This window comes from Acanthochromis polyacanthus, chromosome 8 (genome assembly GCF_021347895.1).
Source record: "Acanthochromis polyacanthus isolate Apoly-LR-REF ecotype Palm Island chromosome 8, KAUST_Apoly_ChrSc, whole genome shotgun sequence".
Taxonomy (NCBI): Eukaryota; Metazoa; Chordata; class Actinopteri; family Pomacentridae; genus Acanthochromis; species Acanthochromis polyacanthus.
Genome location: NC_067120.1, coordinates 9,285,742 through 9,313,266, shown reverse-complemented (window position 1 = coordinate 9,313,266; position 27,525 = coordinate 9,285,742). Strand labels below are relative to the sequence as shown.

The following is a 27,525-nucleotide window of genomic DNA, read 5'->3' as shown; positions in this document are numbered from 1 at the left end:
ATTACAATTTTTTCTTAAGAATTGGTTTCCAGTTCAAACATGTATCACTGAATTACTCTCTTTACAACCTGTCATTGTAGAGCGCTGAGTAGTAGATGAGCTTGAGCTTCCATATGTAGATGGAAGTGGGGACGCAATGGCGTTGAGCAGCATCTGGGCCAGTTTAAGGCATTATGGGATTATTTTCAACTAATTTTGAAGCATTGAGATGATATGAAGGGTTTAATCAGTGACCAGAGAATGAATTTATTAGGAAATGAAAATCAATCTTCAGCTTTTAATCACTGCCTTCAAATTGCCGCTGCTACTAGGCAAAAAATAGTGATATTTAAATTAAAATGACAGACCAGGGAAAACAGAAAATTGTCTCATTTGAGAAGCTGGGACCAGAATATTTAACTTTTTTTCCTGAATGAATAATCCTTCATTAAAAAATATTTTCATTCAAGGAGCAGGTAAAAGAACCTAAAAAACATGTATACCGCTAAATACAATGTCATGAGTAATCTGCAATGCTTTTTACAGCATTGTGAAAGTTAGATTTTCGGTAAAACAGCATTGCCAATGTTTATAACTTGCTGGTATACTTCCAATTGTCATTTGTTGGTACATTTAACAATATTTGTCATGGTGCATTCAATTAACGTGGAAATTGCAACTTTCAACCTAAAAAAATTCAAAGAAACACTGAAAATGTTGAATGAATTTTGCTACAGAGTACCAGTGTATATCAAACCATAGGTTTGGTTTTACTGTAGCATATAAGTTCAGACTCGTGTGTGATCAGTTACATAACATGCAAACGTTTTGTTATTAGATGTAACGCGAACGCAACACAGCCGTCAGAAGCGCGCCGGCGCCATCTTGAGGCCGTTCGAGTGAACGTATAAACAACCGCTCGTCGCTACGTGTCCCGCGGCTACGTTAAATCCCGCTCCCACTCCCACAGGAACAGGCAGCGGCAAGTCAGCGGTTGAAGTCCGGGCCGAGTCAAAGATGGGGGAAATCATTCTGCCTCGGCGCATGTTCCTCTGGTGCATGGCGGTCATTTATTTGGCCGCTTTTGTGTCCCTTTACGTGCAGATACCAGGTGAGACTCCGCTGCCTGTTAGCTCCCTTCACTCTGCGGTGCCTGTTAGCCTGTTAGCCGGGAACTTGGCGCTCAGTCTTTCCTGTGTTCCTTCTGCTTTTCATGCTGTCGTACGTGGTGGGGAACAGCTTGGAAGTTTCCGCTCTTCCCTGGACCAAAAGCTAACTTAACGAGCTAACATCTGCAGAGGGAGAACCCACCTGTTGTAAATACTTTCATGTGGTAGCAAAGATAGCAAAGCCTCTGTTTTGACTGTGTGAGAGTGATTTACTTTATAGCTCAGGTGAAGTCCACCAGACGTCGCACGTGTTTAAGGAAATGGGTTTCGACTATTTAGCCACACTGGTAACTTAGTTTTCTACTGCATAGTTTTCCACAGTGCAATTTTTTGTTTATTTCAAGGAAATTCTTGTGCCAGATATTGCTCAGAAAAATTACATAACGTAGGAAATGCATGCTTAAAAGTAGAAAAGTAATAAGATACGAGTACGATACATACTGAAATAAAACAAGCTAGAATAGAACAATGAAGGGTAACGCAGGCTATTATACTAAGGTCATAGGTAGTATGACGCATGATAACAAAATTATGCATCTGAAAAATGATGCAAAGAAAAAAATGAATGAAGTGCTCTTGATAACACCAGATTTCCAGAGTATATTCAGTGAAGTCCCAAGACACTAGATCACATTTAATTATTCCCATTTTGACACCTCCTTACTTTGCAGTATGTATTACATTTACAATCTATGTTCAGTTTTTTTCTTTAAATATGGCCTTGCAGGTATTATTCCTGATAAGCAAGAACAACATACATTATATGAGAGGTTTCATAAGATGATGAATGCACTGCTCACTGTCAACGTATCAAAATATCAATTATGTTTTTGAAGAACAATGTACATCCCTTTAGTCGATTACATTGTTTGTGTCCAGGTCTCTATGGCAACGAGGGGCTGCTTCCTGCCCGTTGGCAGCTGCGATACAGCGGGAAGCCTCTGCTGGATCAGCTGCTGTCCTCTCCCACCCTCCTGTGGCTGGGGCCTCGGCTGGGCCTGGACACCCACACCGCCATGGAGCTGCTGTGTCTTATAGGGGCTGTGCTGAGCCTCGCCGCCACGCTGGTGGAGGGTCTGAGAGACAGCATTGTGTTTTTCTGCCTCTGGGCCTTGTATATTTCCATGTACCAGGTGAGTTTGTCATGGCTTTTCGCTGTCTGAGTATCTCCAGTAGCTCATCCTCACTAAACATCTTTGCCTGTTGCAGGTGGGGCAGGTTTTCCTCTACTTCCAGTGGTGAGTCTTAGAAACAGTATGAGTGCAACCAATTATTTTTTTCATTAACACACTGCTTCTACAAACAACGTCTGGTTGAAGGAGCACAAGATGATTTTGACAGTTTGATGAGAGTCTTATGTCATTCTCAGTGCACTGTTTGTATCATCATAGTAATGTTTATGTCTGCTGCTGTGCAACAACACTCTAGATATCACACCAAACTAGTGACAACTCTGGTTCTCTTGTCCCCTCTCTTCTCCCTTACTTGTTCCCTTTTCTACCTGTTGTACTTTCTAACACTGTTTAGGGACAACCTGCTTCTGGAGACGGGGTTCCTTTGTATCCTTGTCGCTCCGCTGACATTAATCAGGGGGTCACGAGGGGTCAGAGAACATGATCGTGTGACCTTCTGGCTCATTCGCTGGTTGCTCTTCAGGCTGATGTTTGCCTCCGGAGTGGTGAAACTCACATCACGTTGTCCCACATGGTGGGGCCTCACAGGTATGTATGAGCATCTGTGTCTGGCTTATTCATTCACCTTCAAGATGATACTGCAATTTGTAAGAAAGCACGCCAAGATATGTTTTAAAGCCATGTAAATGCAGTAGTATGTCTTGGAGGACAGAACATTACAGGGAAGTCTGCACATTTGCATCTATGACATCCTAATTCGGGGTCAGTTGATATGGTTTCTTTCATTGGCCAATACTGATTTAAAGTAATTAAGGACTCTATTAGCAATACACATTTACAGCAAAACTGAAAATCTTGGTGTCAAAGTTTAGACCAGACTAACTCCAATACAGAACTTAGTTGAAATATCTGTGGTTTTTTTGTTTTACAGATTTAATTAAAAATTATTTTAACTTTCATTGTGCAGCATTGATAGGCTATTTGTGATGTCACCAATCAGCTGCTGTGGGAGACTAGTGACATCAGAAAAAGAAAGGTGGCTACATTAGAGCCAAAGCAATGCGTTTTTACACAAATTTATTTCACTGTGAAACTGTTTAAAGAATTAAACATAGCGATAATTGGAAAAATGCTATATATTGGATCAGATCATTTGTTCACCCCGAATCTTAAGTATGGTGTCTGTTATTAACTTACCCGTTAACTGTTCACTTAGTTTCCTTGTGTTTCCACCATCTGATTACATTTCTTATTTTCCTGTGTGTTGAACAGCCCTGACTTATCATTATGAGACTCAGTGTATCCCCACTCCTCTGGCCTGGTTTGCCCACCAGTTGCCAGTGTGGTGGCAGAAGCTGAGCGTGGTGGGAACCTTTGTTGTAGAGATCGCTGTGCCTTTTCTATTCTTCAGTCCTCTTCGTAGGCTGAGACTCGGGGCTTTTTACTTGCAGGCGAGTAGAAGTTTCTCATAAGTTCTCCTTATTTCTTTAATGGGAAGTTGCACCGCTGAACTCTAATCTTTGAAATCAGCAAGTAGAACGTAATTGTGTTCTTTTTTTTCATATGAAATGCTTTGCCAATTCATTTTTTTCTGCTTTTGAGTAGGTGCTGCTGCAAGTTCTCATCATCTTGTCTGGCAACTACAACTTCTTCAACCTGCTGACGTTGGCCCTCTGTCTCTCACTTCTGGACGATCAGCATGTATATTTTTGGTTGCGCAAGGCGTATAAGACCAGTGACCAGAACAATAGTATGACACAGTAAATACTTTTTTCATATACATCAAAAAAGCTAATATTTTGTATTCAGTTGTCAAAGCTATAGTTCCAGTATTGTTTTATACACTTTATTGTTATTTGTCATGAAGATTGTGTCATTCGATGCCTCATAACTGTGCTGCTCCTCGGCATATATCAGCATATTACACACTCGCTGACACCTACAAAATCGGTAAACATTTTGTGATCGAAAATATATGCAAAAGAAAATTAAGTCTGAAGAGTCACACCCATGCGAATCTGCACTTTTTGCTCATGTCTGTCTCTCTGGTCCATTCAGACTCCAAGTTGTGGCCGAGGTTGTGCTACCTGCTGGAACTGTCAGTCTGGGCTCTCATGATCCACGGAACGATAATCCTCTTCGACCTGCAGCCGACTAAGGATGGCATCACTTCTCGGACGGGTGTGTATGTGTCCTTGTAAGTGTATATAAACTGAATAAATTGCATTTTACAGTTATTTTTGCAAATGTTTTTGCAGCCTTTACGTACCACCACTTTAACCAGTTTCTGAAGACCGTCACTATCCCGAGTGTCTGGATCGGTGTCCTGTCTCTCACCTGGGAGATGGTCAGATCTATGTTCAGGTAGATATGTAAATGTGTGCTAGTTCATGTTTTATGTTGCACTTCTTACCTCAGAGAAATTAATGTACATTTTAACTGTATTTCTAGGTGTGCGTGTGTCTCCGGCTTCCTGAAGAGGTTTTGGGGTACAGTTCAGTGGACTCTGCTGGCTGCTGCTTCTGCTTCAATGTTTGCTGTCAGTCTGGTGGGTAAAGTTAGAAATGCAGTTTGTGCTGGGGTGTAAGTGGACAGAACATGTCTACAAACTGGGGTTTTATTTCTCTTTCAGGTTCCATTCACCTACATAGAGTACGACTCGCATGCCAGGTTGTGGCCAGGTGTGCGTCAGGCATACGAGTCAGTGGATCGCTACCAGCTGGTGAATTCGTATGGTCTGTTCAGAAGGATGACCGGGGTTGGTGGGCGGCCAGAGGTCGTCATTGAGGGAAGCTATGATGGGGTTGAGTGGACGGTGAGGACCAACAAGTCCTCATTTATACAACATAACATAACACAATGCACTAGTGATCTAACGATACACTCGACTCACGATTCAGTACGATTTCAGACAATGGGTTATCAACACAATTTTCTCACGATTTTTCTGAACAGAATGAGCTTGCAGGCAAACTGTGACTGAAAATGATTCCTTTAATTATTTCTCAGAGAAAAAACACGTATCTGAGGTAGGGTAGAACAAAACACAAATTATGCAGTGAATGTATATTTAAAAACCTGTACACATTTAGATGTGTAAAAACTACGAATGATATTTTCTCTTACCTATAACGAAATAAAGAGAATCTAAGAATTTAAGAAAGAGAATGAAGAGGTAGGGTAAGCTGTGCAATGCAACACATATGTCCCCTTCTTAAAAGTGCAACTCGCATCAAAAATTGCTAAATAAATAATACAAATAATCAAAGTCTTGCCCTTTTTTCATTTTTGGACACAGGGAAGCCAAAATGCTGCCACACCTCTGACTTGAAATTGGTGTGTGTCCTTGATTTCAAAATCCGCCACGTCTCTCGTTGAGTCCGAATACCTGACAGTGACGTACGACTTGAAACTCAAAACTAGATTACGCCCTCTGTTGTATAAAAAGGGCATCGCGATTCATTTTTCATCTCGGCCGATTTGAATCGTCACACATTTGTCCTGATTTTTAACTGCCTCGCGATGCATTGTTACATCCCTACAATGCACGTTTCATAATTAACTGACTCGCAGTGTAGTTAGTTATTGATATCTCTGTTACTTTTTCTTTTCCTCTAGGAGATTGAGTTTATGTATAAGCCAGGGAACCTAAGTGCATCTCCTCCTGTGGTGACGCCTCATCAACCCAGGCTGGACTGGCAAATGTGGTTTGCTGCTCTTGGTCCTCATACTCAGGCTCCCTGGTTCACCAGCCTGATGTACAAACTGCTGCAGGGCAAAAGAGACGGTGAGCAGCCTTTGAACAGTTAGAGCAGAAAGAACATTACCAGTGATCCGCAGCTGCAATGTTCTTATGACTTCATGGGCATTTCAGCTCAGTCAAATGGAGGAGAAAACCATAGCTGTCTTTCTTTCTACTGGTAGAAAGAAGCACTCCCTAAAAGAAGTATTTTTACTCACTGAAAGAACACTGTCAAGAAACCTAACAAATATGCTTGATACTTGAAAGTTTTAATCCACGGAGAACAGAAAGAGTTCTTTACCTGAGATGATCCAGTGTTGAATTACGTTTGGAAAGGCAAGCAGTGATTGGATTTAAAGTTTGCTTTGTGCCCCGCAGTGATTGAGCTGATTCAGACGGATGTATCCCAGTATCCATTTCACCGGCAGCCTCCTGCCTACCTCCGAGCTCACCGCTACAGATACTGGTTCACTGAACCAAAGGCTGACGGGTCAGTTCTCCGTTTCTCCTTCTGTCTCTTTGTCTTTAACTGCACTGAAGAAACCAGATTATTCTTGCCCTGTGAGACATTACTGCAAAATTTCAACTTCATGTATTTAACATTTGTTTTCAGCCATTTAAAATAAGTGAATTTAGGCACGATTATGTTCATTAAAATTTTCTTGTCCAATCTAGGGATTGATCAGAATTGAGTTTCTGAGATGATATAGAATATTGGTATCCACCAATATTTGATGAATTACATTTGAAAAAACAAAAAAAGAAATATTTGATTAAAGGGAACACGGTTTTTAAAACAATGTTATTTACTGTTCGCTGAGTCTGAGATATCCAGTATGTGGGAGACAGCAGTTCAGGGAGGTGGTTGTGTTCTTGTACACCACAGGTATGTTTCCCAAATCAGGTATGAACAGGGCCTCAGGTGCACTTATTTCATTCTTATGCAACCTGTTTTTGACTATCCTTCATGCACACAATGAACAGGGTATTTACTGTTTGTTGGTCTCTTTGCAGCTCTTACCCACAGCGCTGGTGGAGGAGGGTCTATGATGAGGAATTCTATCCCATAGTGCACCTGGGCAACGCTTTCCTGGAGAACATGCTCACCCAGTATGGGCTCAAGGTAAATCTAGAGTTAAGACTTCATGAAGAACTCATTTAATATCGAAAGAAGAATGTGGAGTCACAAATGCTCCCTTTTCTGATTTTAATCTACTAAATCCACTTTTAACTAATATCAAATTATTCTTTGTCTGTAGGACAAATCGCCCCCACGGCGACTGTCCAACACCGCTGTTGCCCAGGCGGTGAGGTGGGTGCGCTCTCAGGTCAGAGGTGTTCCTCCTCCAACACTAATCTGGACCCTAATTGCCTGCAGCGCCACCTTTTGTCTGTTCCGGGGATTGCAAGGCAGAAATAAAGGCACAGGAAAGAACTCACTTGCTCCTGATGCCGATGCTATTGTAGGCGATCACACAAAAAACATGTCTGACAGCTGTGAGAAATCAGATGAACCGCAGGCAGAGGAGGAGGAGGAGGAGGAGGAAGAGGAGAAACACAATGGAGCGAACAGTGAAGATGAGGCGGAGGGAAACGAAAGCGAGGAGAAAGACACTGTTAGTGACGAGGATCAGGAGGAGGAGGAAGAAGAGATGGAAAAGGAGGATATCCCTGAAAAGAAAAAGTTTTGAAAAAGATGCAGGTAATCCCCACAGAGTCTGTTATCACCACCTGCCTTTAAAGAATTTTACCAAAATGACCAAAGAAGTTGTTTTGTGTTTCTGAATCAGCCACTTATGAAAAATGTTTTGTTTTTTTTACTTCTTTAACCTCCACTTCACTGCACTATGAGGTACACATCTGTATTTCCTTAATCATGTGGGAGCAGTTTTAATAGTAGTTAAAGCCTTCCTGATGGGTTTACATCCACTCAGAATAATCATGTTGGATGGAACCAGAACACAGAATTTGAAATATAAGGTGAACTCTGGTGTGCCCACCATAATGGTAAATGTGCAGCGTTCATGCTATTGTTCCACTCCATGTCTCCTGATCGTGTTATTTTTCTCTGTGTGTGTGTGTGTTTACTTGTCTCTTGCTGTATGCTCTTGCAGACCCAAAACAAACAAGCACTTTCACTTATTTTCCACAAATGTGTTTTTTGCTTTCAGTATTGGAAATGAAACACCACACAGCATGCTGTAGTTCTTTTAGAATGTTTTAAAACATCAAAACACAATAAAATAAAAATATTTGTTTGTACATCTGTTATTGTATACGGTGAATAATAATTATGAGGTGTGCATGAGCATATATTTAAAAAGCATGTGATGATGATTGTAGATACCCATAATCTAGATAGTTTGAGACTCGATATGTGGACTAATATGAGGTGGTGGAATGTAGCAAAGTACATTTACTTACCGGTAAGTGCAGTATTTAGGCATTTTTGTTAATTGCAGTTTTATACATCATAAATAACAGTAAAATGCTGAGGGGAAACATTATGCTGCAGATTCAGTACTTTTACCTGTGGTACTTTCAGTACATTTTGTTGGTAGTGGTTACATATTTTCACCTATGTTACTTATTGAACTTTTTTATTTAAATAATGTTCCATGAGTATCATTATTGGCTGATTTCTGACAACATGATTGGCTGTTAACTTCTTTGTTTTCTGTTTCACCACTCCAGTATTCCAGGACAGTACTTGTCAATCAGAGACTGGTAGTACGGCTTCAGCTTGTCAACGTCGGGCAGCTCGGTGGTTTTTGTGTACAGGTCAAATTTGCTGTTGAAAGAGTTGAGGTTAAAGTTTTGGATAAAAGCTACAAGTAAGGTAGTATGTATATATGAGAGAGGAAGATGCTCACTTAAACTCGTTGACCCAGGGCAGCATTTTCAGGTCTTTGTCGTTGCACAGGTGCATGTAGTCTCCATGGGAATGCCAGGGGTAGAAGGAATGGAAGCGAATCATGTACAGCCCCTGAAGACACAGAAAACTACATTTATGGCGGTGTCTGTGAGTACAGATGAGGAGAGAGATTTTCGGCTGTGCTGCTTTTCTGCACTTTACCTACTTGTAAGCAATTAAGCCCTTAGAACTGACAGTTTTCCCTCCTGTTTGTGAAGTAAACTGCACAAGAACACATTTAGCAGCCATTTAGTGTTCTCACTGACTTACCTCCTCTGGGATGGAGCACTTGTTGAACTTCATAACTCGGTAGAGATATTCTGAAAACAGTGTAACAGATAAAGGCACTTTAATGTCAGCGCACATTTGCATTTTTAAGAAAAGTTCCAGTGGATGAAGCAGAGGCGTTGTGGCTAAATGTAAGCGTATCCGTTACCATCATGACCCCAGGACATGAAGACATTGTCGAGGCCACATTTTGGTTCATAGATTCCGTATTCTGTGCTAAAGACAGGAAAAATAAACAAGATAAACTCCCTGTACATTAGACTGGAAGGTTGTAAGTGTTGTCAGAATCAACAAGGATAGTAGGGCGGAGTACGTTTAATAGCAAACACAAAACATTATTGTATTTGTTCAATTCTGCAAGTGTTAAGGGGATACCTTAACAATTTGTGACAATAATGGGAAATTTCAGATGCCTGTTTGCATTGTAGTACAGAAAAATGCTGCAAAACTTCACAATTTTAAATGTGTTTTTTCTTAACTGTAGTTTTTGTGATATGAAGGAAACCAGAACGCATGCTGTGTTTGTGTGTGCGTCTGCGTCGTTGTGACTGGAAGGCTTACTGCAGTAGGTTGTGTATTTAAAGCTATCAACAAATTAACAAATGGCTGTGATAACTGAACATGAGAATACCAACTTGTAACTGGGATTTTTATCATCTGGGTTGTCCTGGAAGCTGTTCTCTCTGAACACAATGGAGCTTTGAAATTTGCAGCCCACAGGGAAGGTGTCGCCCACTACAGCCCACTGCAGAACACACAGGAACAGTTGCCTGAGCCTGCTGTATGTTTTAATTATATCTAGCTTGTTAGCCAGAGTTTATTCATGATGGAGCTTTGTGTTGAACCTGTCTCTTACCTGGGGTTCATCCCAAAGAGCCATGATTTTTCCAACATCATGGATCAGACCCACCAGCTGGAACCAGTCTGGACAGAGAGATTGTTATCAGTCTTCACATACATGTATGTGCTTGTACACTGCATTTCTGTCCCTACCTCTGTGTTACCTTTGTCTGGGTGTGCCTGGCGGATGCCTTCGGCTGTCTGGAAGGCATGGAAGGAGTTGGGAAAGTCCACGTCAGGATCGGACTCATCCACCAGCTGATCTAGAGACATGATGGCGTCCATCATCCCCATCCTAGTGTGGTTGCAGCTGGTCCATTCAGCATGCTTCAAAAAGGTAAGAGAGTCACAGCATGACTGGGAAGGTTTTACATTTCAAGCTTGACAGGAAAGTCACTAAGTGTGTGAAGTGCCCCTAAAAAAAATTTAGAAATATTTACTTCTGCACAATTAAATAGACCGATCAAGTTTTTATTTTTATTCTGAATTCAAAAATGTCCACTCACCCGAGGCTGTATGTTTTGTGTGAGTAATCAAATTAAAGGTGGTGCATTTCACCAGTCACCACTCATGGTCTACTTGTTACTTTATTTTAAAAGCACACCCACTCTTTAAATATTAACAGCAGTGTCCGGTCTCTCATAAAGTTCTGAAAAGAGGCAAAGAGGTGACCATGGCCGAGTCTTCTTCAGGTCACAAACATAGAAAAAATGTGCCTGGGTAACCTCCTTTAGGAAGGACAAAGCAGTTAATCAAACAAAGTTGAGTTCAGACAGGACATCCATTGGCTTTTTGCCCTCTGCTTTCATTTCAGAGGGATGGATAACATTTGTTTGCTCAGTCCAACAGGTTTCCTCGGTCAAGAATAGCTAAACAAATTCAATATGATTTTGAGAAAGATGCCTTAAATGAAACATCACGGCTGATATTTGACACAGAGAGACACAAAGTATATGTCCATATGCTATCTTGTCGTATTATCATCATGAACAAGTTTGTGGTCAGAATTTCACCTGCTGCTCTTGCTGTTGATTTGCTCACCTTTCGCTTTACAAACTCCAGTGTTTGGTTGGTGTGCATCAGGCTGTATGTGTTGAAGACACGGTCGAATAGACTTCCATTCTAAAAAAAACACAGAATACGATCACAGGTGGACTGGTTACAAAACCACGTTTTAACACCATAGGACATATTTTATAACATGACATTCTGGAAAACAGAATGTAACTCAGATAGTGACATATGAGGGCAAGAAGTGCAGATGAGATGACATATATGGATGTGGATACACAAAAAAACTGTCTAAAAAGATGACTCCATGTCTGCAAAGGCTTAGCAGAATATTAAGAACATTCTTACATAACAGCAGTCTAACCCGCATCGCCAAAATCAAGCAAGAGTCTGTAAAGAAACTTGTCTCTGATGAATGATGGCACATTCCTCCAGAAATTTGGTATTCCCCATACTGAGAAAAGATAACATCAGCCAGCAGCATTACATAAATGTTTAAAGCTGAAGAGAGGCTTTGAATTACCTCAAAGTTTCTGTACTCTTCCTTCTCTTTGGTTTCGTTCATTTCCAAATTTGGCCGATATGCCAGAGATGGATCTGGACCCTGCGTTTAAAAAAAACAACTTTTACATTTTTAGGTTTTGCAAACATGCGATATACATCTGCTTTCAAATGAAATGTGCAAAATGAGTAGAAATGATACTTACTATGTTGACAACCTTCATGGCTGACAGGTGAAGTCGTAGCAGCTGTTGTGGTGTGGTGTGTTGGTCCTCTGCTGCTGACTGCTTGTGTCTCTGCTCATATATATCCCCCCTGGGTGAAACTGTAATGCGTTTGACCTGACTGCACTGTAGGCCAACATTAAGTGCACAACAATGTTTAACCAAACCTCACCTAATGGAGTACCCTGTGTTGAACGTTGGCCTTTAGTGTGTGTGTTTTTGTTTGTGTGTGTGTATCCGTCCCAGGAAGAGTTTTTCAGTGATCAGCAGTTTACTGAATTTGACTTACGTAGAATGACTAAGTAGTTATTTTTTTGTGTTATAATTATTGAGGAATTACACACATTTACACTGATTTAAAGGTCTGATGCTTTTATAATATTTATATAACATTTAGGGTTTTTTTTGGCTTTATTAGATTTGTTGAGAGACAGACAGGAAAGTAGGGAGAAGAATGGGGGAAGGACCTGCAGCAGAGGGTCATGAACTGGAATTGAACTCAGGACTAAAGCTCCTGTTTATGGGCTGCCCTCTCAACCAGTTGAGCTACCTGGGCACCACATAGAATACATATGTTATCTATTCCTGTACCTGATCATTACTACTGTACTACACTGATCTGTACTGATCTATGTTTGATGTTTAAAACAAAATGCCTCCACTATTTTTGTATGTAATTTCCACATATTGAACCCATTATGTATACAACAGGCCCTGACTGGTGTTTTCTCAGTATCAAAAGTCCTCGTTCTGTGTTCATTGGTACAAATTTGCACACGCAGATCGGGAGGAAATCTGTTTGTTCTAGCAGAGGTAAAGGTGATGCGGCTGTCGCAATTTGTTGTCAATTCCCAGCCACCAGACGTCCCGATTGGCATCGGTCCCAGCAGGTCACCAAGTGTCCATTCAGTCGCTTTGGTCTGAATGCGTGAATAGGTCAGTAGAAATTCTCCATATATATCTGCTTTTGTGTGGAGCTCAGTAGACATTGATGTGATGTGATCTTTGGATTTAACTTTTGGCTTACAGCCCTCATCTCCTCTAAATAAGGTCAATGTCAAGAGACGCACAAACAGCACAAATATTTGAACGGACTGGACATTTTGTGTCAGTCTGTCCCTGTTAATAATTTTGTATCGTAAATAAATAAATAACAAAAAATGTTAAAAAAAAAAAAAAAGTAGCAGCATGAGCTATTTTAAAAAGCTGCTGGACACAACTTTAGATGTACATAAATCGGGCAGTTTGTCTGAAAATCTCTCAGGCTCACGACTAGTTTTACTTTCATTTGGGGCAGGGGTGTGTTTGGGGGTGGTCCAACTCTGAAATCTGATTGGTCACCTTAGAAACCACCCCAGGATCTGATAACATTAAAGCGAAACTTGAATGTATCTAGACTTGACAGCAGGTCTTTGCCATACAAATGTGAAAAACATTTGTGGCTCTAGAGGGAGCTGTGTGAAGTGTCTCTCTGTTTCATTGTTGCAAATTAAATGGAAAATGTAGGATCTAGCATTTTGAGATTTTGACCCATACTAAGGACAGCAAAGACAGGATATGTTGGTATCTGCTGCTCTGATTTATCTGTTTTAAGAACCCAACTCTGATAATGTGTATTCTCGATTATTACAAGTGTTCCTTCATGTGTAACATTTGAACTCATAATTATTCTACTCCTTGTTTGGTTCTGTGCGTATCTTTTAGTGGAGAAAATGTTGACTATTTCTCACTCAGAGACAATTTCTTTACTATTTATCAATTATTCTGTCTTCATCTAGCCTAGCACCATCAGACGAATATAAATTAGTCTGAAATCTCCCAGTTTATTTTTGATTTACATGAAACTCAACTGGATAGGCCTACAATCAAACAGAGCAACAATACATGTGATGTGGTGCTGATGTACAAAGGTCAGTCAGTGGTCATTATATCAAACTCGCAGCTTATTAGAAAAACTTCTGATTGGCTTGACACAGGTAACTCTGGGTAAAAATCTGTTTTAAAGGTAGCAGTTAAAGCAAATGAGACGTGTTCTCACAATCGTCTGGTTTCTAGGGTAGTGTCCAGGGTTAGGGTTAAAAGATCAAAATATTTCTGACTAAATTTAAATTGGTTGTACTTACCTTTTAGAAAAGGTCAAAAAGTGTTTTGTACTGAAGTTTGTAATATCACAAAGTCTCAAAGCAGAACACAAATATGTAATGTAATGATGAGCTGACTGGTGGTGACTTGACAGATTCTGTGGTGTTGGCGTGCACTTCGTTTATCCTTTAATCTCGTGTGCGAGTGTGTGTGTAGGTCGCAGCCATGGGTTAATACAATTATTAATAAAATGGAGGGAGATGCATTTTCCAGTTGTAAAGTCCCAAAGAAAGGTCAAACTTGCACCTCAGCATGCTGCTGACAGATAAAATAATTGTAATATTTTTTATTACAGTGCTGCTACTATAAAACCGAAGGATTAAAAGAAAACAGCAAGGATCATTTACAAAAGGACACTTGTACCTTGAGGGGCCACAGACATCAATATGAAAATTTAGTGAAGTGGGTATTTACAGTAAAACGAACTCATTAATTTAAAGTTAAATAACACAGTTTAAAAATTTCAAGTCATACTTAATGTAAAAGAACAATAAAGTGCTTTCATGCATTCCTATTAACATTTGACCTATGAGAACTATTGAAACTGGAGTTAGACAAACAGAAAGCTTTCAATAAACCTTTGACATTTAGTGTGAAGCTGAATTGTGAAAGGCAAAACACTATAAGGCCATACAAGCGATTAAACCGATTAAGGCTCAAAGAAAAGACTGTGTCAAAAATACAACATTGATGCATTGTACAGTGTAGAGATAAAAAAGCTCTCTGCGGTGTAGCTGTTCTTACGCAGGACACGCTACAATAGCTACTAAGAAGTGCGCAGACAGATCATGGATTAGGGTTAGTGGTTATTTTGGCTGGTGTGCTCTGTGAGGTTTTGGGTGAAGGGTTAATTAGGTTTGATTGGAGGTTATTCTTGGTTTCTGTCCGCACTGAAGTAAAGCTTCTTGTTTGCAGAGGGAATGAATGTGCTTTTGAGCGACGGCGGTGGATTAGTGCTGAGCTCAGGTAAGTTCAGATCAGCAGGATCACCATTGATGACGATAGTTGACATTAGTCAGGTAGGCCAGTTTGAGAGGCTTCACCGGTTCACAATGTTCCCCATTCACAAATATAGTATCTAAATGATTGCTGCTGTATGAATGCCAAGACATGCAGCACTCTAGTTTCACTGCAGCTAACTGGCAGTAATGACCTGTAACATGATGCTGCTGTGAAAACTAGAGGCAATAATGTTAAAGTATGCAGAAATTCAGATTTAGTACAAGCTATTTTCACAGCGTTGAGCAGTGTTTGTGTAGATTATAATAACACTGTACTCATCAGCATAACTGTTGACATCAAACACAATGTTTCTTCTCAGTCGCATCATCTAACCAGCCAAGCATTTAGGCTGATTATCTCAAGATCTTTATATGGCAGTAAAACCAAATCTGAGCAGACCTGAAATACTGGTGATAATGAGTTCATGTAAATACACCTTGAGAATCTTAAGGGACCAAAACAGCCTGGAAAGCGGGTGTCGTGTTTTTACAAGGCTGGATGAACTGTTTTTGCAGCTATCTAGCTATTTTCCTGGCATGTTTACCTCTTGGTAATAATATTAAAGACTGGTTAGGCTATAAGTGGTCAATATTAGGCAAGATAATCAGGGTTATATGAGAGCTGACACATAGATGTAATACTAGGTAACTGGTGGGGTTTATTGTACCAGACTCGCATTTATCTAAGACATAATGAACATGTTTCAGTAGAAATCTGTTATCTTGTTTACCGCTGTAGAGTAGTGCATTGTTTATTATCTGGTGTTTCTCTGGAAATTCTGACTGTCTTCTGTGTTGTTAGTTTGCAAGGAATATTCTGTCATCACAAAAAGGTATGACAGAAATATGACAAAGATTTATCTAATGAAGGAATTCTTTGAATGTGCATCTTTATCTGTAATAACTAACCATCCACTTCCAATTTCCATTAGTGTGAGTCATTTACCTTCAGCCAATTTTTAGCATTAATTTAGTAAAACACTGTTTCAATAGATCTCTCCATGTACACAATTAAATATCAGGTGATACAGCCACTCAAAATTCAGTACAAATTGAGTGTGATTTTGCTTGTAAAACAACTAAACTGGGGCGTTTGTATAGTTCCATGTTGAAATGGTGAGCAGGTCCATTAAACAAACCACATTTCTGGCCAACACATTGCAGCCAGGTGAGATGCACAGCTTTTTCAAATGCAGTTCATAGTTTGACGTGTTACAACTTCAACACTAGCTGCGTGCTGTTTGTTCCAGAGTCTGGTGGTTGATCCGATGGTATGGCGACAATATGTCCTCATTTCCCGCCGTCCTCGCCTCTCTCTGCTCATTTAAGCAACATTTCCTCATCAGTGTGCTCACTGGCTCTGTAGAAAATGTAATCGTCGGCGCTCCTCTTTATCGCTACTTCCTGTTTAATTTGTTTTTTCTTGAAAATCAGTGATAAGGTGCTGCTTTGTCCAAATTCCATAGAGGCAAGAGAACACAGAAAGTCAACAGGTTAATTAACAGCCCTCTGCTGGGGTAAGATGTTTCCAGGGAAAGTTGTTGTGCTGCATTACTGATAATGGCCCTTTAGAAGCTAAAAAGTCGCCTACTGTTTTTCTGTCCAGTGACCCCAGCCTTCCAGGTTGCTGCTTGGTTTCCCCAGTTTAGCTCCTGGGGGTTTAAAATCTTATTTAAAAGCTTGTGAGTTTTATCTTGATTTCAGCAATTTAGCTGGTGAGTAGAATGTCGTTATTATCAATGAGAATTATAGTCAAAACTACAAAAATAACATCCCAAGAGGCTTAAAAACTGTGTTTCTGATGCAGCAAAGGGCCTGGATAATCTGCCAGCGGTTGTCGATAGAGGCGTCTCAGCCATAGCTGTGAGGACTTCGGGGGTTGATGGGGGACGAGTCTTCCCTCCCGCTCTGTCCGATCAGCTGGTAGAGACGGTGGCTGAGGTTCTGAACCTGACAGGTGCCGAGAACACAGCCGACCCTCATCAGGTGGCCGTGGCCCCGCCCACCCCCACTGTTGGCATGGCGGCGACCCCGTGACCCTCGCTGCCAGACCGGCGCCTCCGGTAGCACATTCTGGCTTTGGTCAAGCAGAGGGTCGGACGACTTTGGCGGGGGCTCTTTGTGCAGCAGGGCCCTCCACATGATATGCCTGTCTTCCTGGGTGATCTGGTTGTCAGCGGCAACAAAGACATCAGACACAGTAGGCAAGACGGCAGGGTAAAAGGACTTTGGGTATTTAGAGGGTCTGGGTAAGTACAACCTGAAAGAGAAAGAAAATGAGGAACATATTAAGACACAGTGCAGAATCAGTGCAGCACAGACACACACAGTCTGTTCCTATATGATGCTGGTCAGTCATGTGCGTGTCGCCTGCTAGAGTTTCTGTATGAAACTGGATCAGTACAACAAGATGAATGCCTCACAGGAAGTCGGGCTTATACGGCAGGAACGTCCGAGCTTTTTTTTTTCAAGAAATGAAACTGAGAAAAAGTAGCTTGAAGGAAAAAATGAGAAAGATACAAGACTAGTGAACTCATGTAGCGGCACAGTCTTTATTTATTTAATATGTGCTTCTTTAAACTCTTGCACATGCAAAACACAGTTAGAGTGATAAGGTGTTTGTTCTAGGTGCATCTCAGTCAATAACTGAATATTGAAAAAGATGTTCAAAATATCCGCTTGTGGCCCCTAAAGGTTATTCTTCTTTCTGCACCCATCTGGACCAAAGCGGTTTAAGTTAGCTGAGCGGAGGACCGACTAATGCTGCCATCATCAGCACGGTTAAAAAATAATATTCCCAGTTAATAGACAACACTATGTGAGCGGGCAAATCTTACAAAAGAGCAGCGAGAAAGAGGAGAGAGCAAGAGACTGATGACCGCAGAACAGAGTGTAGATCGTGGTGAGAGGCTCCTGCCCAGCTACTCCTTCTGAGTGTGTTTTAAGTGCTTTCCTTCTCACCTCCCTGCTGTCTTGCCAACTTTTTTCTCACATCATCACAATGCCTTTTCTGTTTTGTTTTTTCCTTTTTATTCATCGACACACTCTCAGACAAGGGGGGTGGGGGGTGGGGTGCTGTTTGGACATGTGACCGGTCAGAAGTTATGCAATACTTAGTATGGATAATGTAAAGTAGCAGGGGAGAACACACAACAGGAACACAGTAATCAGTTAACTTGTGAGTTTTTACACTGATGAGAGAACCAAGTGATGATACAGCTGCATGCACATTGTATCTAACAACTAAACACAATTTTATAAAGGAATCTAGCAGTGAAAGCCCTGGTAAATGGAATATTATGATGAATAGTTCTTGTCTCTTACTGATACTGATGGCTCCCCTTCATATCGCTGTATTTTGGATGGTAAAATCATTATACAGGCATTTATAATGCAAGTATAATAATAATCTTTAAATATATTCCGTATTATATTAAAGAAAAACACCACTAACACTTACTCTAACTCTGCTAAAGTGGTATTAGAATAAGGCAGATTGCAGAAAACACAACACTTCAGTATTTCTGCTTTTACACAGTTAAGTAATGACTAGCATTTAGATGAAAAAAAGCCATCTTTCATTAACTTTAATAACCACGTAGGTACAATCATTGCCCTGCAAAATATGAAACAAAATCACTTTCTGTATGTGTATATTTGTCTGTCACTATTCACAGTTCTTGTCTATTCAAGAGGTGAGAAACAAAGAAGAAAGGGAGATTGATGGAAGAAGCAAGATAATGTTTGTTTGTTTGGTGTGAAAAGTGGGCCAAATTACCATATGATCCTTATCCTGTAACTAATCCTGACTGGTATTCTGATCACTCTTCTGGCCGGACACCTTGAGCTCTCGCTGCCAACACATTCATTCATTCACTCACCCACTATTGTGTGTTATACCAGTGACTTCAAGCCTGTGAGTTTTGAATTGGTTTTAATTGATGGTGAATGAGGCGCGCGCGCACACACACACACACACACACACACACACACACACACACACACACACACACACACACACACACACACACACACACACACACACACACACACACACACACACACACACACACACACACACTGGCATAAAGTTGCTTGGTGCAGCATTAGTGGGCACACACGTGCAAGTGACATGTGACTGCCCAGGCGACAAACAGGGTTTACCAATGGAAAAACCTGCACACATAGAGCGCACAGTTGTTTCAGAGCATGGTCCACACGTGGATGCCCACAACTACAGGTGTCTACTCTCCTACACTCAAAAACACACTTCTGCACACTTACTAACACACATACATGGTTAAAGGCCACCTGTGGTGAGGTTTAAAACACATTTGTCCCTGGAGAGAAAGGCTCTTGGCTCCATGGTGCCTCCAAGACAGAGGAAATGTAGGCCACTGAACTGCTTGCCAGTCTGTAACACAACCAATACAGGTAGGCTGCATCTGCATTAACTCACAGCACTGGAGCGTAGGTCTGTGACAAAGACATTTCAATAGCTTTTTCACAAAACTGTGTAATAATATTTTCTGTATATTTACCACTAAGTAAGCTAAAATGAGATTCTGACTTGTTATATGCGTTAAGTTATTTATATTTCATTTCAAATGAATTTATTAAATACTGATTGTGGAAACGATGAAGTGATGCACCAAAGGTTCCCAGCCAGATGTGAGATGTGATGTCTGATGGTCGATGTCTTTACCCAAAACTTATGTGTTATGTTTCCTCCTTTTAAGGCTCATTTCATGCTAGTGCATTTTCTTTTTGCTACATTTACGTCTTGTCTACACTATTCTGGCATTTTAGGTCCCATAAGACAAAGACTTTTGGAAATGCTACTGGTCCCTTTTTTAGTTTTCTGTCTTTAGGAACGCACTTCAATATGGACAAGCAGAAACTAAGACTTCTGGAAACAATGATGCAGACACCCATGTTTGCTTCCTGTTTAGGCCCTGTCAGCCAGTGTCTTTCCCTGATTGGTCACATCTGTGACTATGTGGTAGAAGACGTCATCCTGGACTGCCAGTGACAGTTCACCTCAGGGTCAGTCCTACCATAGGAATCTGTAATCTAACTTTTTGCCTTTGCTGTTCTTCCCTCAGTGTTTTCAACAGCTAAGGATTTGTGTGCTGACTTGATGAGTATATATTCAATAATCACTCCTCTTTCTCTCTGTTTCCACTTACTAATGACAGAAAAATCTCTTCAGCTGCTAAATGCTCCACTATGTTTCCACCTTTGACTACAACTTTGTGTGCCCTTTGGTGCAGGCAGGTAGTGTACAAGAACAGTAAATTGACAGAACCAGCGCATGTAAGATGCTGGAACGCTTTATAGAGCTCATCACTCTGAGTGGTGAAAGGATTATAGCAGCTTTAAAGTCTCTTCACCTTGAAGACAGCAGCCTGATTGTATCACACAAGCTTCTACAGAAAATGAAGCAGCCCGGTGACACGAGGTTTTCCTTAAAGTGGAAAGAGGATTAAAAATCTGAAGACTTACAGTGCTGACGATGATGCAAGCGGAAGAACAACTACTTAATGGACTTTGTGGTGAGATCATTGATTTTTCACTGTCACTGCTTGAGGGGTTTTTCTGAGGTCATCAAATGTATTAAGAATGCCCTGCGGATCCAACATAGTACAAAACATTCGGTGTATGATTTTTGTTTTCACAGTTTTTTGATCCGTAGGGCAGGGGTTTACAGTTGGTAGATAAGTGCTAGATATTTGCCTGTGCAGAATTTGTGACACGGTGAATTTACGTATAAAACACCTCTTTTTAATTTGTAGTATTAAACTGAGACTACAGGCCCGGCGGTGTTGCCAGCTGATGTAAGAATGGGGGATTCATGGTGGCTGGTTGTGTAGGGGTGATAATGTATTTATACACTTTTTCCTCCTTCGTTTTTGCAGTTAGTATTAGATACAGACCTGTGTGTGGTGAGTAACCATCTAGGACTCTTAAAAAAAGTTGCCATTATTTTTCACTTACTGTCAAGTATATATTATCCAATATAAGGGATTTGACTTGTTTGGTGGATGCTTTAGAATTATGACCTAAGTGGTGCACTGCAGGAAATGGTTGCTTGACTCATTTGCACCTTGTCAGAGAAATATATCTTGGGAGTTATATCAGCATTAAGGTAGGCCTTATCTGACCAGCAGGTCTGTTTCTTACTGTATGCTTGCAAGACAGCAAAGTCCCCTGTTTTTCAGTTACTATGTGCGTACACAAGTTTACTTTGGTTTCTGTTTTCCAAGTCAGACAGAGGCACTGCACTACATCTGCCACTGGAAAGTACTTAAATTGTATAATTGTAATCAACTTTGCATGGTAGGAGTATGAGTTGAGGTCCAGCTCTGGTGTGTGTGTGTGTGTGTGTGTGTGTGTGTGTGTGTGTGTGTGTGTGTGTGTGTGTGTGTGTGTGTGTGTGTGTGTGTGTGTGTGTGTGTGTGTGTGTGTGTGAGAGTGAACCTGTGGAGAGTCTGAGACCGAAAGGAGATTCTCCAACATTCCTCCCAAGTTAGAGCGCAGCATGAGGTTGTCCACAGAAAAACCGAACACACACACCATCCTGTCGTAACTCCTCCAAAGTACTTTGCACAAACAAAACGTTTTGTCCCGGTCAGATCCCCGCTGTTCCACCACCAGTTTCTCCCTGTTTTTCTCTCTTCGTCTTTTCTAATTTCCAGCAGGATCTTCAATTTTTCTTTCTATCCTCTTTTCATTCTTTACAAGTGTTTTGTAAAGTGCCACAGGCAGTATTGCATTACATCCATCAGTGTTGAATCACACTGAGATGTTCCCTCTTTTCTCTCTGACAACCACTGAACCCCAGTCTACTAAATCCTTGATTGAGTTTTTTATTATTTACATGAAAAAAATATATAATGCAAAAATCGTATATATGTAGAGAAATATGTTGTGTTAAATGTTACTGTTTTAAGGTTTTATCAGCACATTAAATAAGTTCTTGTTTATCGTCCACTGTTGTTATACTAATATCCAACTTGACCTCATGTTCTTTTTAGTGATTGAACAATAGGATAAGTGTATTTACAGTAATATGGGATTAAACTGTTATAAAAAAAAAACGATGAATAATAGAGAAATCCATCTTATATAACTTACTCGGTGATCCCTTCTCTCTTTCTCTCTCTCCTTCACACTCAACACAGAGCAACAAGTTTTGTCTGACTAGATTACAGAGACTAGTAGAAAATAAAGTGGTGATGGTTATTTTAAACAGCGTGCTGCTGTGCCTCCTCACATCACAAGATGTTCTCAGGTCTGAGTTGCACATTTTCACAACCTACAGGCTGCTGTCTGTATTGTGAATGAGTGAGTGTGCTATTGTAGCCTGTCGTACTCAGACTGCTTGTTTGCTGCGCGGCCCCTCGGTATGCAACACCTTGTCCCAAATCCCACTAAATCACCCTCACCTTTGTCTTACCTCCTGCTGCTGAAAGGAATTACCTCATTCGACTGCTGGACCTTTTCCTCACATTAATAAATGACAAACTGCTGTTGCTCTTCACCACTGTCATGATTATATATAGAATTATTATGTCCTAACAGTAATTTTGAATATATAGTGTGTAAAACATGATAAACATTCATAGATGAGAAAAAATTGGCAATTGCAGAAGCTGGAACCAATAATGTGGTGCACTCTTGCAAAATAGAGGACTTAAACGATTAACTGATTCCCAGAATTGTTTATTATTGTTTAGTGAATCAGCTGATTAGTCAAATGTTATTATTCAAATAGATAATGGTTTTATGCTATGGTGTAGTTTTTCCTTCATAAAAAAGGAAATTTTAAGGAAATTTTGTAGATATATAGTTCAGATTCAGTAGTCACAAATAAATTGACTCAACTTTATTGTTATTAAGCCTTTAACAGTGCTTCATAATATATATTAAATGGAAAGAAATAAGACTAAATCCTTTTGGATTTGAATATCAAGGACAAAAATATAGCACCATCTGTTGTGTGATATAAATATGTTATAATGGGAGGGATTAAGTTTGCCATTAATGTCACTATTTACTTAAGTCACTAGAATTCGCACTGTTGTTACAAAAACTCAATTAAGCCTCTCTTTGTTTTCCTTCTATTTTATGCCCTTCACATTCTCGGTGAACAACAAAGTTGACATTCTGACTTAAGCACGTTGCAAAAGACACGTTTCTGTAAAGTCTTGTTACAAAACTTTAAGAGCATCAGTGCGTGGATGTGCAGTGAGTGGGTGGTACCTGTGTCTGTGAGTCCTCTGCAGAGCCAGAGCCCGGGACTGGACCTCCAGAGGCAGGAGGCCGAGCAACAAGCACAGCCACGCCGGGAGGAGGACGCACATGGCGGCGTAACGGAGACGCACCGTCCGGGAGGAAGTGGAGGTCAAAATATTATCAACACGGAAATAAATTCTTAGAAATAAAAGTATAAAAATTAGTAATAACCACTGTATGGAAAAAAAAAATGAAACGGCTGCAAAGTTGTTGAATTGTAAGTTATTTCTAACAGGTAAATTGTCCCGTACAGACAAGTAACTTCCGTAGCATCATCTCTGTTCTCCGCTGCATCTCCTGCTAGCTGACATTCTCGCTGTTGTCCGATGTGAAAACTCTGAAGTTCATTGGGGCACACATCGGGAGCAACTGGAGCTCTGTCATTTATAAAGCCTGATTGGAGGAGGAGGAGGAGGAGGGAGGAGGAAGGCTTATTGTCTGCCCCACTCCAGCCTCCAATGAACGCCACAACCTAATTAAACCTCAAGAGCTGCAGCCTTCTCATGTGATCTTGGTTATAAAGGTAAAGTGCATGTTCCATATTTGTTCTTTAGGATGCTTTTTATTTAACGCGTGAGGAGGGGATGACCTCATAGGTGTCCTTGTGGATTGTCTTATTGGATTTCCTTTTACACAGTGAACTTATTGGTGGCCAGAGTGAGCTTGACCCATTTAGAAATGACCTGCTGAATTAAAGCAGTTAAATCCTCTGCAATACTCTGAGAATATTTTATTCATACTAACACAACTTACTTAGATTTAATTGATTTAATTTAATGTAATGTAGAGTGACAATGAGAATTCCCCCCTGCAGAATTTAACATGTGCCTGTAGAACATGCTTTAAAGAAAACCAAAACTAAATTTTAAAAAATGTCAGATTCATAGACATGTATACATTTAAATATATATATATATATATATATATATATATATATATATATATATATTATAGTTCTACTTTTTGCGTACTTGGACCTGATTGTGCATAAATACACCTGAAATTGAAAAAAATAGTGATTATGACTACATATTTGATATGCATTTGTGTTGTTTCTGATGTATTTTGTGTTTAATGTTGTAAACTGAGGATTGGGACTTAATGTGTGCACTGGATAAAAAGGACACCATGCATGTGGCATATTGGCAGTTTAAAAGCTGCTAAACAAAGATCCAGCTGGACTCCACTAATAAAGCTATTAAAAGAACTGCAATAGTGCTATTTCGGTCTAGAGGTATAAATCAAAAACTTGGGGTTGTTAGAGACAGCTTAAAGTGTGGACAACTGATCAGAAACTAGCAGATACCGTTATCCATGAATAATTAGCTCACAGTAAAACTAATAAAAGATGGAAGTTATGGTTCCCAGCAGAGAAATCCAATGTTGTATCAGGCAGACAGATGAAAAACTAAAGGAAAACATGGGCTCACCTGTTTCAGTGCTGCTTGATAGGAGTTAAACACCACTATTCCAAAAGATATTCCCTAATTTGATGTCTTAATGATGGTGATGGAGAGCATTGTCAAAGATGTCAGTCCAAAATCTGCCATAAGTGTTCAAATAGGTCCACAAACACTGACTTAAAAGGCCACAACAGACTGTGTGATTCACATTGTTTTCATGCTCATCGGTGATTCTTTGTGGAGGTATTGTCATCCTCCCATCAGGCCAGAAATGTTTCATGATAGGTTGAAGGAGATCACTCAGACCTACTTTGTATTGATTAGCAGTGACTCTTCTTCCTAAGGAGACAAATGGATCTAAACCATAGCAGCAAAATGTTCCCAGTGTTGGGGTAAAGGGTTCAGGTTTTCTTTTAATTCCTCAGCTGTCTGTACATACAATGAAAGCTTTGTTGGTCCAGATTTCAGGTTTACTGCAAATACTGACTTTTATCTTTGCAACTAAACGTGATTCAATCTCAATTAAAACAAATCAAGGATCACTGGGGCACATAATACCAGAGTGACCTGTATGCAGCAGTATTCTATGTATTCTTGTGGTGTGTATGTCTGCCTTTTGTACAGCAGCTGTTTTTCAAGATGTGGATTAAAGAGACGACATTAAACTGTGACCTGCGTGTTTCCAATCTGCCAAGAGTTAATCTGAAGAGCTGGGACATGATTAACAAGTCAAGGTAATTCGGTTATCTTTGATTTTGTCTTTTGAGATATCTCTATAGGCCTCTTTACCTGTCTCAGAAGGCAAAAATCTGTGTGCTTGGAACATGCCAGACAGGTTGCTGTAAATGATCTTTTCTTCACTAACCAAAGAAGTCAGAAACCCAAGCTGTAACCCAACCTCTGGATCTTGTGACACGCTTTTAGGGAAAGATTTTATGTGTTTTTAAAGGCAAATTAATTTAATTGTATAACAGTACAGGTCATCCAGTTCGTCAAATGTTATGGTGTGCCTCGGTTAATAAAAGTACAAAGAAGTAGGGAAAGGAAAAGACACAGAGAGCTAGTTTCAGCATTGGTCGCAGTGATCCTGCTCTCCTCGTTTTCCTTGTAAAAGAACAATTTTTCTTTTCTTAGCTGTGCTGCTGCAGGACACAGATGAGAAGCTCAGACTCTGAACCTGATTAAAAGAATGCTCTGTATGTGGAGGTGGCTTCAGGTCTTAATTAAAGTGCCGTATGTGTGTGCGCTTGTCTGTGACTCAGCAGTTTGAAGTAATACCTTCTAAGCTCAATTTCCAACACCGTGAGCCTCAGCTCAGTCCAGCATGTGCATTAACACATCTCCTATCTGTCCGAAGAACAAACCTCTGTGTGTGTGTGAAGCAGAGTGTGTGCATGTCCACACTGTTCGGACTGATCCTCTCCCACCCCTCTGAGCCCTCAACAGGCAGAAAAAGATGCTTTTGGCTCTCACTGGAAAGTTTCAGTTTCAGTCTTTGTGTCTGCCGGACACCTCGGGCTGAAATCGGAGAGGAAGTCAGACGTCTGGCCACATTCAGGATCTGTAAGTGTAATCTTAACATCCAACACAAAACCCAGCACACACACAATGCACAGCTTCGCCTTTTTGAATTTGTCTTTCCATCTTTTCATTGTGGGATGGTTTTGTACCCGTTTAGCTCTTGTGGTACGATAATAAGGAAAATTACAGCATGTCGAGATCAAAATATATCAAATCCGATGAATCCTGTTGTGTTGAACATGAAAGAGACTAATATCAGTCACTTCTGTACTAATAATACCAATAGTGTAGTTTACATTGCACTTTTCAAAACCAGGGTTAAAAAGGGCTTTACAGAAAACAACCGATAAAAATAGAGAAAGGGGAATAAAATCACGAGAACACAAGAAGGCAGTGAGTTTCTGTGAAATGTGTTGGTTCCTAAAATTGACTTAAAATCTTTGCAAAATTATTAACAAAACATGTTATTGCTTAATGTGATTTTGAATTAATCATCCCTATTTAGATACTTCAGTTTCAATTATGTATTATTGTTAGGACTTTTAGGTTGTGTAATGTTTCTAATGATAGCCTACATCATTTTTTTTCTGATGTCTTTGCATTACAGTTTGGTGGCTTTTGATGCCTCTGTGTGGTGAAATACGGAATTACATGCTCACAGTGAAAGAAAAAAAACTACCACACAGTACTGCAATCCTTGATTCTTTGATCGTGGCGTTCCATTTTACTCAATTTGGACTTTTAGGAGAAGCTAGTAGGTCTAAACATGTCCTGGCATACTATCATGCATATTCCACAAGAGGTCATGTGGAGTTTAAAAGGTTCTCCTTTGCAGAAACACACTCCCTCACTGATTGGTCCCTCTCATAGTGAGGAACCTGCTCATGTTGTGTTTTTGTGATTTACTTAATGTAGAACACAATCACATTGGCTTTACCAAACGTTTCCTTCCATTAAAAAAACAATGCTAGTTTTTGATATAAAATCCAAGTTTCAGTCTAACATTTATGACATTTAAAAGAAGGAAAAATACAAATTTTATCTCATTAACAACATCATTGTCAAAAGCCAGCTCACTCATTATTGGCGAGTCTCCCTAACTAACATCTTAGGCTTTGTCTTCATCACAGTGAAGTTTTATTTTATGGACATTTCAGTTGCAAAATGAACAAGGAAAAACTCAACAAAGCCAACTGAAAGCATACAAACTACATCTTTTGTTGTCTTTATAATGCTTAGATGAACCAATGCTGGTGCTGAAATGAGGATGGTCAAACTTGTTCTGTGTGCAGAGAAAGCCTGTTTAACTTTTACCGCTTACCTAGTTGTTTTTCTGTTTTCACCCTGATCTCCTCAGGG

The 27,525-nt window shown here is 40.2% G+C and overlaps 3 protein-coding genes across 3 annotated transcripts; 1 reads left to right on the top strand and 2 right to left on the bottom strand.

Moving 5' to 3' along the window:
• Window positions 1-854: 854 nt before the first annotated feature.
• On the top strand, window positions 855-8,285 carry lmf2a (lipase maturation factor 2a). Its single transcript, XM_022191933.2, has 14 exons — window positions 855-1,090; window positions 2,028-2,281; window positions 2,358-2,386; window positions 2,676-2,869; window positions 3,554-3,732; window positions 3,887-4,031; window positions 4,340-4,462; window positions 4,540-4,645; window positions 4,733-4,829; window positions 4,914-5,096; window positions 5,900-6,068; window positions 6,402-6,513; window positions 7,038-7,146; window positions 7,283-8,285. The coding sequence occupies exons 1-14, from the start codon at window positions 997-999 to the stop codon at window positions 7,712-7,714; spliced, it is 2,226 nt and encodes a 741-aa protein (XP_022047625.2). The 5' UTR covers window positions 855-996; the 3' UTR covers window positions 7,715-8,285.
• On the bottom strand, window positions 8,224-11,950 carry miox (myo-inositol oxygenase). The gene is made up of 10 exons (XM_022191934.2): window positions 11,784-11,950; window positions 11,600-11,680; window positions 11,107-11,187; window positions 10,230-10,392; window positions 10,082-10,149; window positions 9,861-9,970; window positions 9,374-9,441; window positions 9,208-9,257; window positions 8,897-9,009; window positions 8,224-8,814 (listed from the first exon to the last, which is right to left on the bottom strand). Exons 1-10 carry the CDS (start codon window positions 11,799-11,801, stop codon window positions 8,706-8,708), a joined length of 861 nt encoding a protein of 286 aa, XP_022047626.1. The 5' UTR covers window positions 11,802-11,950; the 3' UTR covers window positions 8,224-8,705.
• A 2,259-nt stretch (window positions 11,951-14,209) lies between these two features.
• adm2b (adrenomedullin 2b) lies at window positions 14,210-23,601 on the bottom strand. The gene is made up of 2 exons (XM_022191935.2): window positions 23,210-23,601; window positions 14,210-17,204 (listed from the first exon to the last, which is right to left on the bottom strand). The coding sequence occupies exons 1-2, from the start codon at window positions 23,308-23,310 to the stop codon at window positions 16,796-16,798; spliced, it is 510 nt and encodes a 169-aa protein (XP_022047627.2). The 5' UTR covers window positions 23,311-23,601; the 3' UTR covers window positions 14,210-16,795.
• Between the last annotated feature and the right edge of the window lie 3,924 nt (window positions 23,602-27,525).